The sequence below is a fragment of the Porites lutea genome, chromosome 1, assembly GCF_958299795.1.
Source record: "Porites lutea chromosome 1, jaPorLute2.1, whole genome shotgun sequence".
Lineage (NCBI taxonomy): Eukaryota > Metazoa > Cnidaria > Anthozoa > Scleractinia > Poritidae > Porites > Porites lutea.
In genome coordinates this window covers 38,533,434-38,547,865 of record NC_133201.1, presented here as the reverse complement: position 1 = coordinate 38,547,865, position 14,432 = coordinate 38,533,434, and the positions used below count along the sequence as shown (strand labels likewise).

The following is a 14,432-nucleotide window of genomic DNA, read 5'->3' as shown; positions in this document are numbered from 1 at the left end:
TTGATTCAGGCTTTCGATTGGGTGGCTAGCCACAAATTCACACACGAAAAACGATTATACATATAAAAGGACAGAAAATGCTCCATTTTTCATCCACAGCTTTAATTTCTAGCTGCAAAAATACAGGCAGGCCGGAAAAAACGTGGATGCGGGCACCGCGAAACATTGAGCCCTCTTTGGAGTTCTTTCAACCGTTTTATCTTTTTTCCATTTCCGTCATTTCCTCTTTTCTTTTTCTGGCATTCCAGAGGAGAGTGGTCTTTCATCTTGCAGTTGGGCTTTTTGAAATTGTAACGTTATTGGATATGATTTAGAAAACTTTAAACGGATGCTATCAGCCACCCCTATGCTGAGCAGCACCTGGTTAATAACGCTTACCCACCGGCCAAGGTCTGACAAATGGCAGTTCTAAACGAAAGGCCCCAGTTGTTCAAAAGTTGGATAGCGCTATCCAACGGATAAATCACCCTGTTAGGGAAACCAATTGCGCTATCCAGTGGATAGTGATTTATCCGGTGGATAGCGTTATCCACCTTTTGAACAACTGGGGCCCAGACCTTTTAGATCCTTTTGGTAGAAATAATACTCGATGTCGATCTAGCTGTTGATATCAGCTAACAAAACTTCACTTGAAATATAGAATGAAAAAGATTTATGTCTCATGAAGTTTTGTAGAATGTGTCAGGGGAAGGAGAGAAAGGGGAAAATGGCTTTAAGACGGAATCCACCAGGAAATTGAGTAATTTAAATTTTCAGTGGACAAAAACCTTGTACCAGAATAAGTTAAACAATATTGCATTCTTTTTTACATTTTTCAAGGGTTAGAGATGTAATTGGTTATGTGTAATAACACCAAAGAAATTTTCTTATAGGAGCCCGAGATAGTGAAAGTCAAATTTCACAAGAATTGAAAAAACACACGTGAAATTCTGAAAATTTCATGTACAAGTTGTCATTTTGTTAAGTTTGACATAAATTTTCTCGGGCCCCCATAAGAAATTTCCTTTGGGGTTATTACACATAACTAATTACATCCATAGCCGTTGAAAAATGTAAAAAAGAATGCAATATGCATTAAATTATTCTGGTACGAGGTTTTTGTCCGCTGAAGATTAAAATTTCTTTATTTCCTGATGGATTCCGTTTCAATTGCTGGATTGCACGTGACGTCACAGAGGCCATGTTGGTGGTCAAGAACAGAAGCATCTTTCTCTTTTGGGAACAAAACTCCATTTCCATGTAAATTCTTCGGCCGCCTTGTCACGCGGTTGCGAACCAAGAATTGTTTTCTCAGGACAACATTTTTTTTTCTTGTATAATAAATCATGAAATTCAAATCGCATAGTCTCGCTGTTTGGTGACGCGTAAGACACAATGACATTTATCATTTTGAGTAGGTTGTTCTTTTTCTCTCCGATATTCCCTTGATATATCATATTTAAGCAATTATTCGTCTCAGACTTAATTGTATCAAATAATAATTTGCGAGGGAATAATCATACCTCCCTTGCCTTTGGAGAATATAATTGTTGAATTAATTTGCTATAATGTAAGCAAAAACGTCAACCTCGATTATTTGCGTAAAGGAAAAAAATTTTTAAGTGCGCTCAAGCTGCAAAACTTTTTCTTCGCTTTTTTTCTCTATTTTTTTTTAGGTTTTGGTTACTACCTGCCCATCTTGCCTTTTTTATCTATTTTTTTTTTACTTTGGATCATTGACGATTTGCGTTGCCAGCATTTCAGCATGTCTACGAGTGCGATTGTTTACATTTTAACGAAAAATTAACTTGAAAATATGCTGATAATGAAACCCTTCTAGTCTTTGTTTTAGGTGGCGCTTTGGTTAAATTTCAAAGGTACAACATACACGGCGAAAGACGCACTCGATTTTGTAATTCTTTGTTGGGAAATAAGGTAAAGACCTTTTTGACAGAATTTTGAAATACTCACAACAACTTTTTGATTCCGTTGAGGCAAAGCGGAAGTTTGTAATTTAAAAGAGTGACCAGTTTGCATTAAGTCTGGATAGGATATTTTTGCAGAGTCATAACTTTATGACTTCAAAATATATATACAGCATTTTTACATTCGCCTACCCGAGCTACCCTCGGCGAGACAACTTTTCCAACATTTCCTTACAAAACTTGGCGAACCGTTTATATGCGAAAAAAGAGTTGGCTCGGCCGGATTTCGATTGTAGGGTCCTCCTACTAACAGGGACAAATTTTCTACATATAAACAATCGTAGCATTCGAGAGCGCAATTGTCAGCTCTTGGCTAGAGAATTAAGAGGACAACTGAACTTTTCTAAACAGGGACCGGCCTTACAACACAAAAACAGACAAAGAGGCGTATGCGAATGTCAACTGTTGTTAGAATTCTGACTGTATTTTTGGTTTCTTAAACGTTTGCTAAACGTTCTGAGTTTTACATTTTTTAACATTCAAATGACTTCGCAATAAGATTTACCTCTGGAGTTGACAGCAACGAGATCGAGTTACTCAAGTTTTATCCTCGAGCCTTGGTCCAATTGACACTAAATCAGCGGATTTTCCACAGACACAATCGAAAACACAAATTTCTGCAAGGTTTTAAGCGCTGTTTGACAGCCCGGTTTACTCTAAAACCTGACAGTACTCCGAGCCAACCATCCAATTTGTTCCCTGACCTTCTAGTAAGAGTGGGAAAATCTAGACATCCTAGTCAGAGACGACCAGTTATACTAAGGCTATGTAACACAGGGTACAGAGGCGTCGGCGTTTGCTTCAGATGCCACGGTACTTATTTGAAGTAAATAACTGCCTTGGGAGGGCTTGGCCTTGTGCGACACGATTGATCTGCAAGTAGCCAAAAATTAATTCACCATCTGAACTTTTAATAACTTTTTCATGTTTACCCAGACAAATAATACCAACAGGAAGACAGAAGTAGCCTTTGCCACACGAAGCAAAGGCGTCTTCAGAAGAAATTGAGCTGGTTAGTGTTACTAATATAACGCAACAATATTTTAACAGTTTAAAAGACTGCTTTCAGACATGATCTTATGTGGAGAAGATATAGTTCTCGCCTTTTATCTATTTCTACTTATTTTTTCCTAAGACACGCAAAAAAAATTGTTTTTTTGTCATATTAAGTGCCTTGGTTGACCTCAACAAACATGAACTTGCTAAGACGATTGACGATCCAATCTAAGAAGTAAAAAAGAATAAGATAGCATACTTTTACTTACAAAAGTACTTGATAAGGATATGACAGCCTCTTTTAGGATAACAAGTTGCGCGAGACCTATCGGCATACAAAAAATATCAAAGTACTTAAACTGCTTTAAACAATGACATCCTCTGTGCGCAGGATAGGATAGCATTCATCTCCTTTCTATTAGAACTTTCAGCAGCATTTGACACTTTCGTATGGTAAGAAAGGCCATCCACGTATGACTTCACCCTAACTTGTACATAAACAGGAAAGGTAAGATTCCAGAATTCCAACAACCAGGAATAGACAACAAAACTGTGAATCTTTGCCACAATGGAGCACTTAGAGCTACAATTTTAGCTTTGAAGTCCATCAGCCTTTAGCGAAGATCGAGATGCACCAGATATTGAAAGCCACGTTAATGCTAATTATAATTATTGTTATTGCCATCGACTTAAATTACACTAAGTTATATAAATGCAGTTATGGAACGTGACTACACGATTGCATCACCCAATGAAAAGTAAAAGTCTTTATGGTGCTAGTTAACTTGTGTGCCTTTTTATGACAGAGTAAAAGAATTTCTTTAGAAATTTTGTGTGTGATCCGATTTAGCCGATGTCTGACTCGGCACTTGGTTAAAATCCTCGCCCACGTACCGATCAGCTCTTTATTTGCTTTTCATAATCGAATGTTCAAAAAGGCATTATCCTGGTGCTACAGAGAATAAACAAGGGATATTTATTGATATCACTGTTATGACATTTATTAATTATTTTATTCCTTTTGTTGTCACGCTTTATTTTTAATATGCGGCAAAATAATAATAGCTGCAAACTGGATAAATATGAACTAGGTGGACAGAATCGGAATGGTAATGGCTTTACCACAAAATTTTTTTCTGACCCATTGTGTTTGATAATCAGAATAAACGAACATATCTAAACATATGCAGCTCGATAATATTCAAAGAAAGTCTGATGAGTGATCGTGAAACAAAAACAGTGAAATAAGAAAGGCGGGAATTAAATGGGAAGCAATCGCAAATGTACTGAAGTGGGATATGATCCGAAAGAGGTGAGCATAGTCCTGCCGGAATACGACTAGTGTTGTTGACAGTGACGGACGTTTCGACAATCTGTTGGGTAGTCATCTTAGAGTGAAAAGTGAATTGTATCAATTGTTGATGGCATTAAAATCTGGTTATTTAATACCATCAACTGAAGTGATACAATTCACTATGACTCTAAAGATCTCTCCGCACAGCTTGTCGAAACGTCAGTCACTGTCAATAACAGTCGTTTCCAGGACTACGTTTACTCCTACGATTATACTCCTCCCAGTGATGAAATGACTCCTGGGTTCATACCTTTCGTAATCACCTAAAAAACTTCAAAGATGCAGCATAAAGATGAATCAATCAGAACAACGACTTAAGATTGCTTTCAGTTTTGATTAAAGTCCACAGCACTTTCCACATCCTTTCTGGGCACTTAAAGTAGTGATTATCCCTGAGTATTCAGTTCTTCATCTAGCTTAACAACTACCACCTTAACAATGGTCAATAACGTTTATTGAACCGTCAAATTGTGCAAGTTTGCGAAAAGGCGCGCCACCAATGTTATAACACTTATTATTTTATAACTGTTAAGTGTATTTACTACCTAACGTTTATTGTTCCGAATTTAATTATCAAATATGACAGTTTACCTTGTTGCTCACTTTCCTACTTTTTCCTTCGCAAAGATTCAACCCGTGCACGTACGCAGAAGACACTTTTATTGGTCACAAAACAAGTGACTTTACTATGCGCAAATAGGAACCTACTTCTATGGAGAAACACGTTATTCCACTCATTCACGACTTGTATTTATGGAACAAAAAGACCATCTATTTCAAAAGCATCTCCTCCTCTCCTCCCCCTTTCCCACCACCTTGGAATCCACCCGCTTACACCCATTTAAACGCTTAGAAACGTTGTCCATTTGTATTCAATAAAAGGTTAAGACTGATAATGTATCGATTGTATCTTTAGTGGTACGTTACTGTTCATTACCTAAGGTTTTAGAAGCATCTATTTGTTTGAGATGCAAAAGGTATTAAGTTGATAAAAGGGAAAATTTCTTGGTAGGGATTGAGCATATTTCATATTTCTTCCCACCCCTACCACCATCCCTATACCACATCCCACATGCCACGGTATTTATTTAAAGCAATTAACTGCCTTGGGAGGGCTTGAGCACATGCAGTATGATTTATTTACAAGTGGCCAAAAATTAGTTTACCATCCAAATTTTTAATAATTTCTTTATGTTTACTCTGACAAATTATTAAAAATGGAAAGCCAGAAATAGCCTTTGCCAGACAAAGCAACGTCTTCAGAGGAAACTGCGCAGGTGAGTATTACTGATATAACGAAGCAATGTTTCACGTAATTTTTTGATTTCTTTAGTTGTGATTTCCTTTCAGTCAATTCACGACCAATCGCAGCAAGACGAAAATAACTATTGACTCAAATTTCGAAAATAATAGTTTATAACACTGCTCTCTGACGTCTTCTTCTATCAAGAGAACATATTTTTCATGTCTTGGCACTTTTTCTCCCTTTTTTTTCCTGTGGTACACAAAAGAACATTCAAAACGTTTACCAAAACATAGTACCTCAGTTCTTCGCGCGCTTGCAACAACCACACTTCGTTTGCCTACGTGTCATTTGGAAACTTGACAACTATAAAACCTTGATTTGGCTTCTGATTCGTTTTTTCCTCTTCTAATACTAACCTGCTGGAAGATGTTGTATTAAATTGCCCGTGCTCTTCACTGTCCTTTATTCATCGTGATTTTTAAAGCACCAAATACTGCGCGATCCTTCTCAAAGTATGTTTCGGCCATCAAGACGACCACACGAAACACTTTAGGTGACTGGGACGATCACAATAGACTGGTTAGAACTGTAGTGAAAATATTGATGGGTTAAATATAATCTAACAAATCCCCTTAATCGACGCGGATCAATAAAGATGATTATGAGAAAACTAAACTTAGAAAGATACAGGTTCAAAAATTTGAAATATAAAAGAACACTATTTTTATAACATCCATAGATTTATGCAGTAATCCTTAAGACAACGGTAGTCAGGAAATTTGTCTTGGATTTCTCCTTTTCAAACCAAAACTTTCTACAAGAGGAAACTATGGAACTACAAAAGATATACATGCAGAGCAGACCGCGTTTATTTGTAGGTTTTTTAACTATTTAGGACGGTTTATATATCACCCGTTTCCAAAAATGTTTTCCTGAGAAGAAAGATAGATAGATCCTTTTGTTTTGAATTAACAAGTGAATCCAACTCAATTTCAGCGTGTGCAAGCTTGTACAGGGTTCCTACCGATTTTTGAATCCAAATTAACTTCAGGAATGTTTTCAGACATTTTTTACAAACAATAATTTCTTTTCCAGACTCAACGATTATCAAATGGGTGATCAATAGAGACCTTAGAAAACGCAGGAACAAAACTTTTTTCATGATGTGCTGCAAACGTATTGGCTATATTGAATAAAATTTGACCAAAATAAAAAATTTTCACTTTTACAGCGCTTGTTATAGCTTTGAAAAAAAAAGTCAAGACTTTTCATCATTTTTCCAGACTTTACCTCCATTTTCTAGACTTTTTCCAGGTCTGGAAAACTGCAGGGCAAATTTCAAGACTTTTTCAAGAATTTTAAACTCTGTACAAACCCTGCGTGTAGCACGCTTGTTATCAACCTGTCTAACAACAAAAGTACTTAAAATTTGAAGGTTCCTTATTTGGGTCCAGCACACAAGACTAGATTTCACTGGAAGCACGAATAAAATTCACTGGACCGCCTCATTTCTATTTGTGCTGTGCTTCTAAAATACATCAAACAGGTATTGAAGAGTGCTTGTATTGGGTCATACCTAACTAACGAGGTATTTTACGACTAGACTTCCAATGACTTTAGTGGGCTCTAGTTGTTGAAGATTGGAACCTACATGTAGTGAAGTATATTGGACATTTTGGGGGGAAAGGAGAAAAGAGATAAATTTCGGATGTAAGGAAGGTTAATGAAGTATGCATCACAATTTTCTGAACTTCCTTATGTAAATAAAATATAAATATATATTGGGTTTAAGAAGGAAACACTAGAAAAGCTATACGGGAGGGAAAATTAAAAACACTGCAGTAGGATTTCTACAGTGTTTTCAGGAATTCGCAGTCCAGAGTCTAAACAAGGGTGAATATATGACATTTAGAAAGTATTCCCAAAGTTTCTTTTTCTTTTCTACGCAGGGAAAATGATTCCTTTCACGGTGGCACCTTTACTGTTGGTCTGCTTTACAATAGCGGAAGGTGGAATTCCAAGTAAGCCCCTTTTTTACCATGTACTCGAAGGCCAACTCTTTGGAATTGGAATCTGGCCCGCGCCATAATAAAGATGTGAAGCTTCAAAATAGAAAAAGAAAATATTGGAAAATTTGACCAAACAATGCTAAGTTTTCTTGTTGACTTTGGAACATGTCATGAGCTATCACGGTCCATCCTCGGAGGCCCAGGGGTGGTCAATCGCGAAGGGTCAAAAAGCAGGGGCAGTTTGTCAAGATCCGACTGATCGCCCTTGGGTCTCCGAGGATGATTCTGGTCTAGAACTGACTTTGAATCAAAACGCAACTCATCAGGAAGGAAGGAACGCAGTTTGATCTAAAGGAAAGGCAGTACTAACATTACAATGTAGTGATAAGTAATGTACTATATTTTTAGCTTGGGGTCTTATGGATTTGAAAAGTTGCACAATTCTGTTTACAGTCAGTTTCCTCATAGTGACCACTTCTCGTAAGCGACCACTTTAAAAATAAACGTTTTGTTTCTCACAAATACTGTTTCAAAAACTCTCATAAGCGACCACTTTTCCTATTTCTTACGCGACCGCGATCACTTTTAAGGCCAAAAATTTGACATATTCTTTTGTTTTCTGTTTCTAATTCTGGTAAGCGACCACTCTCCTTGTAGAGTTACTCGAATGTCACAAATGTTCAGTTTTTAACATCGCTGACCCAGAGCAAAAAATACACTTTAATAATAGTACAGAGTGTACTTTCAAGTAAAGATAAGTTCGCCGATAATCGGGGTCTGCAGACGAAAGTGCCTGATATTCTTTTTGACTTAAGGCTCAAAACACAAAAGCAATCGAGCATTCTAGATTTCGTCGAGAAGCTTTCGAATGCGACCGAGTGATTGTGAAATGTAAATACTGTTAAGTCTGAATTGGAGTACAATTAAGTATATGCACCCCATTTAGGCGATTTATGATTAACAAGAGACAAATTTTAAACTGCATTGTACTTGTTATCTTTATCTACTTACGTTAATCAATTAAGTTTAAAAGTACTTTGTTACGTCCTCCCATAAGCGACCACCTCCCGTAAGCGACCACTTTTCCGTGCACCATGGGTGGTCGCTTACGAGAGAGCTTACTGTACATTTTTAACAGAAAGTTAAGATTTGCATATTTTTGCAGAATGTCAAACACCCCTCGGTATGCAAAACGGTGCGATACAAGATGCCCAAATAAAAGCCTCTTCAGAGTGGGATGGTAATCATGCTGCCATCCAGGGAAGACTCCACTTTAAAACAATTCCAGGCAAAGCAGGATCATGGTCAGCTCGCTCAAATGACATGAACCAATGGCTGCAAATTGACTTGGCTAATCAGCATACAAAAGTAACACGCATAGCCACGCAAGGCAGGAATGCATACAATCAGTGGGTTACAAAATACAAGTTACTATTCAGTGACAATGGTGTCAACTTTCATTACTACAAGGAACAAGGAAATGTGGCAATCAAGGTGAGACAAACTTTTACGACGAACAGGGCGCTGACTATTTTATGCACAACTGATATTCAACGAAATTTTCATTTTATAGTGGCTTTTTTGCCCTTAACATACTCAACATCTCTCCCTAAAAGGAAAGCAAATAGTGGTGGATAGTACTTAGACAAGAAGCCTATAGGTATACATTTAGCCCTGTACAACGACCCTGAGGGGGAAAGTATTTTAAAAAATTCTTTCAAACTCAGGTAAATAAGACAAAAAGGTATTTGTCTCTCAATGAAAAAGATCATTACAAATATAACGTTCGCAAATTCTCCCAAGAGCATGTTATAATTTCATGATTTTATAAAAATTAATTGAAATAAGTGTGTTTTTTCTACCATTAAACACTGAAACTCCAAATTTTATCCTTTTCTTGAATTTTTATTTAGAGAAAGCTGCTTCATTTTTCGCAAAAACAACTCTCCCTAGCCCAACTGTCCCCAGCAGTGAAAAGCCAGGTAGTTCCAATATACTCGAAAAACTAAAACTACTATCCATTGACTTACCTAATGATAAAAATACAGAGACTGTGTCTGTTTTGTTAATTTAGGAGTTCGCAGGGAATACAAATCAAGACACTGTGGTTTTCCATAAACTTACCAAACCGATCAGGGCGCGTTTCATCCGTTTCCAACCAACAGCCTGGTATGGTCACATTTCAATGAGAGTTGAAGTATTCGGATGTAAAGGTACGGTAACTTAGCACTCCAGAAACCTAAGTAATGTAAAGGTTATCAGGTCGTCACTTCTTTCCATTCGCCAAACTGACCTTTTCCTCTCAGTGGCTCTCACAAGACATTTCACTTTTCTTACATGAAATTTCTCTGTCTCTTAAAATTTCTGTTCATAAAAGTATAAGTCTCTTCACTTTTTAAGGAAAAAAATTTCGGAAAGCACTAGAAGGATTCCATCTCGGAGCATCGGCTCTGCAATGCTTCACTTTAACCCCTACACCACCGAGGATTTCCTGACAATGAATGGTTTGATTTGAATATATATAGCAAAAACCCTAACCCTAACCTTTACTTTGTGTACGAATCATTAATCTGTCAACGTCAGTTTGGCGGATGGAAATAAATGTTGACCAGGTTATCAGTTACACTCTTCACAATTCTGTTGTAAACCCATAAGGTATTAAGAAAAGGGTAAAGGCTCACACCAGCCAAATGCCCAAACTGCCAAATCTTACCCCAGTTTCCTTAGCATGAACAATGCCTAGGAGTAATGCTTTTATATTTACAAAACGAAACCAAATTACAAATCCTCTCTTTATATTTCTTTTCGGGGACAACGTGTTTCGCCAACTTCTCGTTAAAGCCCTCGATCCCGATTTGCGTTTCTTTGCAAAGTAATTCCTTCAGTAAGTAAAACTCACCTGAGATTTTACTTCTGCAAAAATATCACTAAAGAATTATATTTTTAACCATAATCAAAAAAAACTTAAACAAGAAAAAGCAACAAAACAAAGAAAGTCTTTTCTACGTCGTCCATAACAAACTACAATCTTCTAATATACCCAACAATCCAAAACAAAGCTATATACTAAGGAAAAAAACAACCACTATAATATTTCTCACGTACAGAATGTCAGGATGCTCTGGGCATGGAAAGCGGTGCCATCTCAAATGGCCAACTTCGTGCTTCTACGGAGTGGGATGCCAATCATGCTGCCATCCAGGCAAGACTCCACTTTAAAGCAGTTCCCGGCAAAGCAGGATCATGGTCAGCTAAACACAATAACCTCGGCCAGTGGCTGCAGATTGATTTGGGTAATAAGCACACCAAGGTAACCAGCCTAGCAACGCAAGGCAGAAATGGATACGGCCAGTGGGTAACCAAGTACAAAGTGCAGTACAGTGACGACGGTGTCAACTTTCAATACTACACGGAGCAAGGACAGGTCGGAATCAAGGTAGGATCGTTTTCTACCTGGACACAAACTCTCCTAACCTAATTATCGTTCCTTGACATATCCACTACGTAATGTCCACGGCAAAAGCCAAACACCAAGCGCAAAACCAACGCCAAGTTAACAACGTTACTCCTCTAATCTCCCATGCTTTTGCACCCGTCCAAAACGCTGCTGTTGCTTCCTTTCTAAGCCTCACAACCTCTTACCTATACATAGTTGAAGGATCTTTTCCAAACAAAGTCCACGTTCTACTTTCAGGAGTTTGTTGGAAACGCAGACCAGGACACTGTGGTCTACCACGAGCTCAGCCATGCAATCAGAGCGCGCTACATCCGCTTTAGACCAACAGCTTGGCACGCTCACATATCCATGAGGGTGGAGGTGTATGGGTGTAAAGGTAACGCTGCATTTTCGTCACCAAAGTTAGCCTACCACTTTTTGGCACAAGCTCCTCCATAGGCGTCAGAAATTGGCATGTGTGGCAACAAAACCGAAAACGCCCGCCGCCCGCCCTTCAGAGCCAACAATTTCCAAGTACATGAAAATTTTTGTACCCACTCTTACAACAGCCCGTGCACAAAAACTGCGTCGTCAATGGTCCACTCGCTAGCTCCGTAACAAACTCTCCGAACTATACCGTCTTTCCGCCTTTTATAAGTCTTGCTCAAACAAATGGCGCAGCGATGATTGTTGTCCAATTGCAATTTCGCGCCACAACACAGCTAGCAGGTCGCTTAATTTAATGATCCTTTTGAACTCGACCAACGGTCTCTTTTATTTCTCAATCTCCAGAATGTCAGGATGCTCTGGGCATGGAAAGCGGTGCCATCTCAAATGGCCAACTTCGTGCTTCTACGGAGTGGGATGCCAATCATGCTGCCATCCAGGCAAGACTCCACTTTAAAGCAGTTCCCGGCAAAGCAGGATCATGGTCAGCTAAACACAATAACCTCGGCCAGTGGCTGCAGATTGATTTGGGTAATAAGCACACCAAGGTAACCGGCCTAGCAACGCAAGGCAGAAATGGATACGGCCAGTGGGTAACCAAGTACAAAGTGCAGTACAGTGACGACGGTGTCAACTTTCAATACTACACGGAGCAAGGACAGGTCGGAATCAAGGTAAGATCGTTTTCTACCTGGACACAAACTCTCCTAACCTAATTATCGTTCCTTGACATATCCACTACGTAATGTCCACGGCAAAAGCCAAACACCAAGCGCAAAACCAACGCCAAGTTAACAACGTTACTCCTCTAATCTCCCATGCTTTTGCACCCGTCCAAAACGCTGCTGTTGCTTCCTTTCTAAGCCTCACAACCTCTTACCTATACATAGTTGAAGGATCTTTTCCAAACAAAGTCCACGTTCTACTTTCAGGAGTTTGTTGGAAACGCAGACCAGGACACTGTGGTCTACCACGAGCTCAGCCATGCAATCAGAGCGCGCTACATCCGCTTTAGACCAACAGCTTGGCACGCTCACATATCCATGAGGGTGGAGGTGTATGGGTGTAAAGGTAACGCTGCATTTTCGTCAGCAAAGTTAGCCTACCACTTTTTGGCACAAGCTCCTCCATAGGCGTCAGAAATTGGCATGTGTGGCAACAAAACCGAAAACGCCCGCCGCCCGCCCTTCAGAGCCAACAATTTCCAAGTACATGAAAATTTTTGTACCCACTCTTACAACAGCCCGTGCACAAAAACTGCGTCGTCAATGGTCCACTCGCTAGCTCCGTAACAAACTCTCCGAACTATACCGTCTTTCCGCCTTTTATAAGTCTTGCTCAAACAAATGGCGCAGCGATGATTGTTGTCCAATTGCAATTTCGCGCCACAACACAGCTAGCAGGTCGCTTAATTTAATGATCCTTTTGAACTCGACCAACGGTCTCTTTTATTTCTCAATCTCCAGAATGTCAGGATGCTCTGGGCATGGAAAGCGGTGCCATCTCAAATGGCCAACTTCGTGCTTCTACGGAGTGGGATGCCAATCATGCTGCCATCCAGGCAAGACTCCACTTTAAAGCAGTTCCCGGCAAAGCAGGATCATGGTCAGCTAAACACAATAACCTCGGCCAGTGGCTGCAGATTGATTTGGGTAATAAGCACACCAAGGTAACCAGCCTAGCAACGCAAGGCAGAAATGGATACGGCCAGTGGGTAACCAAGTACAAAGTGCAGTACAGTGACGACGGTGTCAACTTTCAATACTACACGGAGCAAGGACAGGTCGGAATCAAGGTAAGATCGTTTTCTACCTGGACACAAACTCTCCTAACCTAATTATCGTTCCTTGACATATCCACTACGTAATGTCCACGGCAAAAGCCAAACACCAAGCGCAAAACCAACGCCAAGTTAACAACGTTACTCCTCTAATCTCCCATGCTTTTGCACCCGTCCAAAACGCTGCTGTTGCTTCCTTTCTAAGCCTCACAACCTCTTACCTATACATAGTTGAAGGATCTTTTCCAAACAAAGTCCACGTTCTACTTTCAGGAGTTTGTTGGAAACGCAGACCAGGACACTGTGGTCTACCACGAGCTCAGCCATGCAATCAGAGCGCGCTACATCCGCTTTAGACCAACAGCTTGGCACGCTCACATATCCATGAGGGTGGAGGTGTATGGGTGTAAAGGTAACGCTGCATTTTCGTCAGCAAAGTTAGCCTACCACTTTTTGGCACAAGCTCCTCCATAGGCGTCAGAAATTGGCATGTGTGGCAACAAAACCGAAAACGCCCGCCGCCCGCCCTTCAGAGCCAACAATTTCCAAGTACATGAAAATTTTTGTACCCACTCTTACAACAGCCCGTGCACAAAAACTGCGTCGTCAATGGTCCACTCGCTAGCTCCGTAACAAACTCTCCGAACTATACCGTCTTTCCGCCTTTTATAAGTCTTGCTCAAACAAATGGCGCAGCGATGATTGTTGTCCAATTGCAATTTCGCGCCACAACACAGCTAGCAGGTCGCTTAATTTAATGATCCTTTTGAACTCGACCAACGGTCTCTTTTATTTCTCAATCTCCAGAATGTCAGGATGCTCTGGGCATGGAAAGCGGTGCCATCTCAAATGGCCAACTTCGTGCTTCTACGGAGTGGGATGCCAATCATGCTGCCATCCAGGCAAGACTCCACTTTAAAGCAGTTCCCGGCAAAGCAGGATCATGGTCAGCTAAACACAATAACCTCGGCCAGTGGCTGCAGATTGATTTGGGTAATAAGCACACCAAGGTAACCGGCCTAGCAACGCAAGGCAGAAATGGATACGGCCAGTGGGTAACCAAGTACAAAGTGCAGTACAGTGACGACGGTGTCAACTTTCAATACTACACGGAGCAAGGACAGGTCGGAATCAAGGTAGGATCGTTTTCTACCTGGACACAAACTCTCCTAACCTAATTATCGTTCCTTGACATATCCA

The 14,432-nt window shown here is 39.9% G+C and overlaps 1 protein-coding gene across 1 annotated transcript in view; it reads left to right on the top strand.

The window, feature by feature from the left end:
- Window positions 1–2,910: 2,910 nt before the first annotated feature.
- LOC140929440 (uncharacterized) overlaps window positions 2,911–14,432 on the top strand; it is a 39,104-nt gene continuing 27,582 nt past the window's right edge. Inside the window, exons 1-9 of the mRNA XM_073379240.1 lie at window positions 2,911–2,976; window positions 7,510–7,581; window positions 8,735–9,063; window positions 11,264–11,402; window positions 11,798–12,126; window positions 12,385–12,523; window positions 12,919–13,247; window positions 13,506–13,644; window positions 14,040–14,368. Coding sequence (XP_073235341.1) covers window positions 7,515–7,581; window positions 8,735–9,063; window positions 11,264–11,402; window positions 11,798–12,126; window positions 12,385–12,523; window positions 12,919–13,247; window positions 13,506–13,644; window positions 14,040–14,368 — 1,800 coding nt within the window. The 5' untranslated portion in view covers window positions 2,911–2,976; window positions 7,510–7,514. The remainder of the gene's footprint in view (window positions 2,977–7,509; window positions 7,582–8,734; window positions 9,064–11,263; window positions 11,403–11,797; window positions 12,127–12,384; window positions 12,524–12,918; window positions 13,248–13,505; window positions 13,645–14,039; window positions 14,369–14,432) is intronic.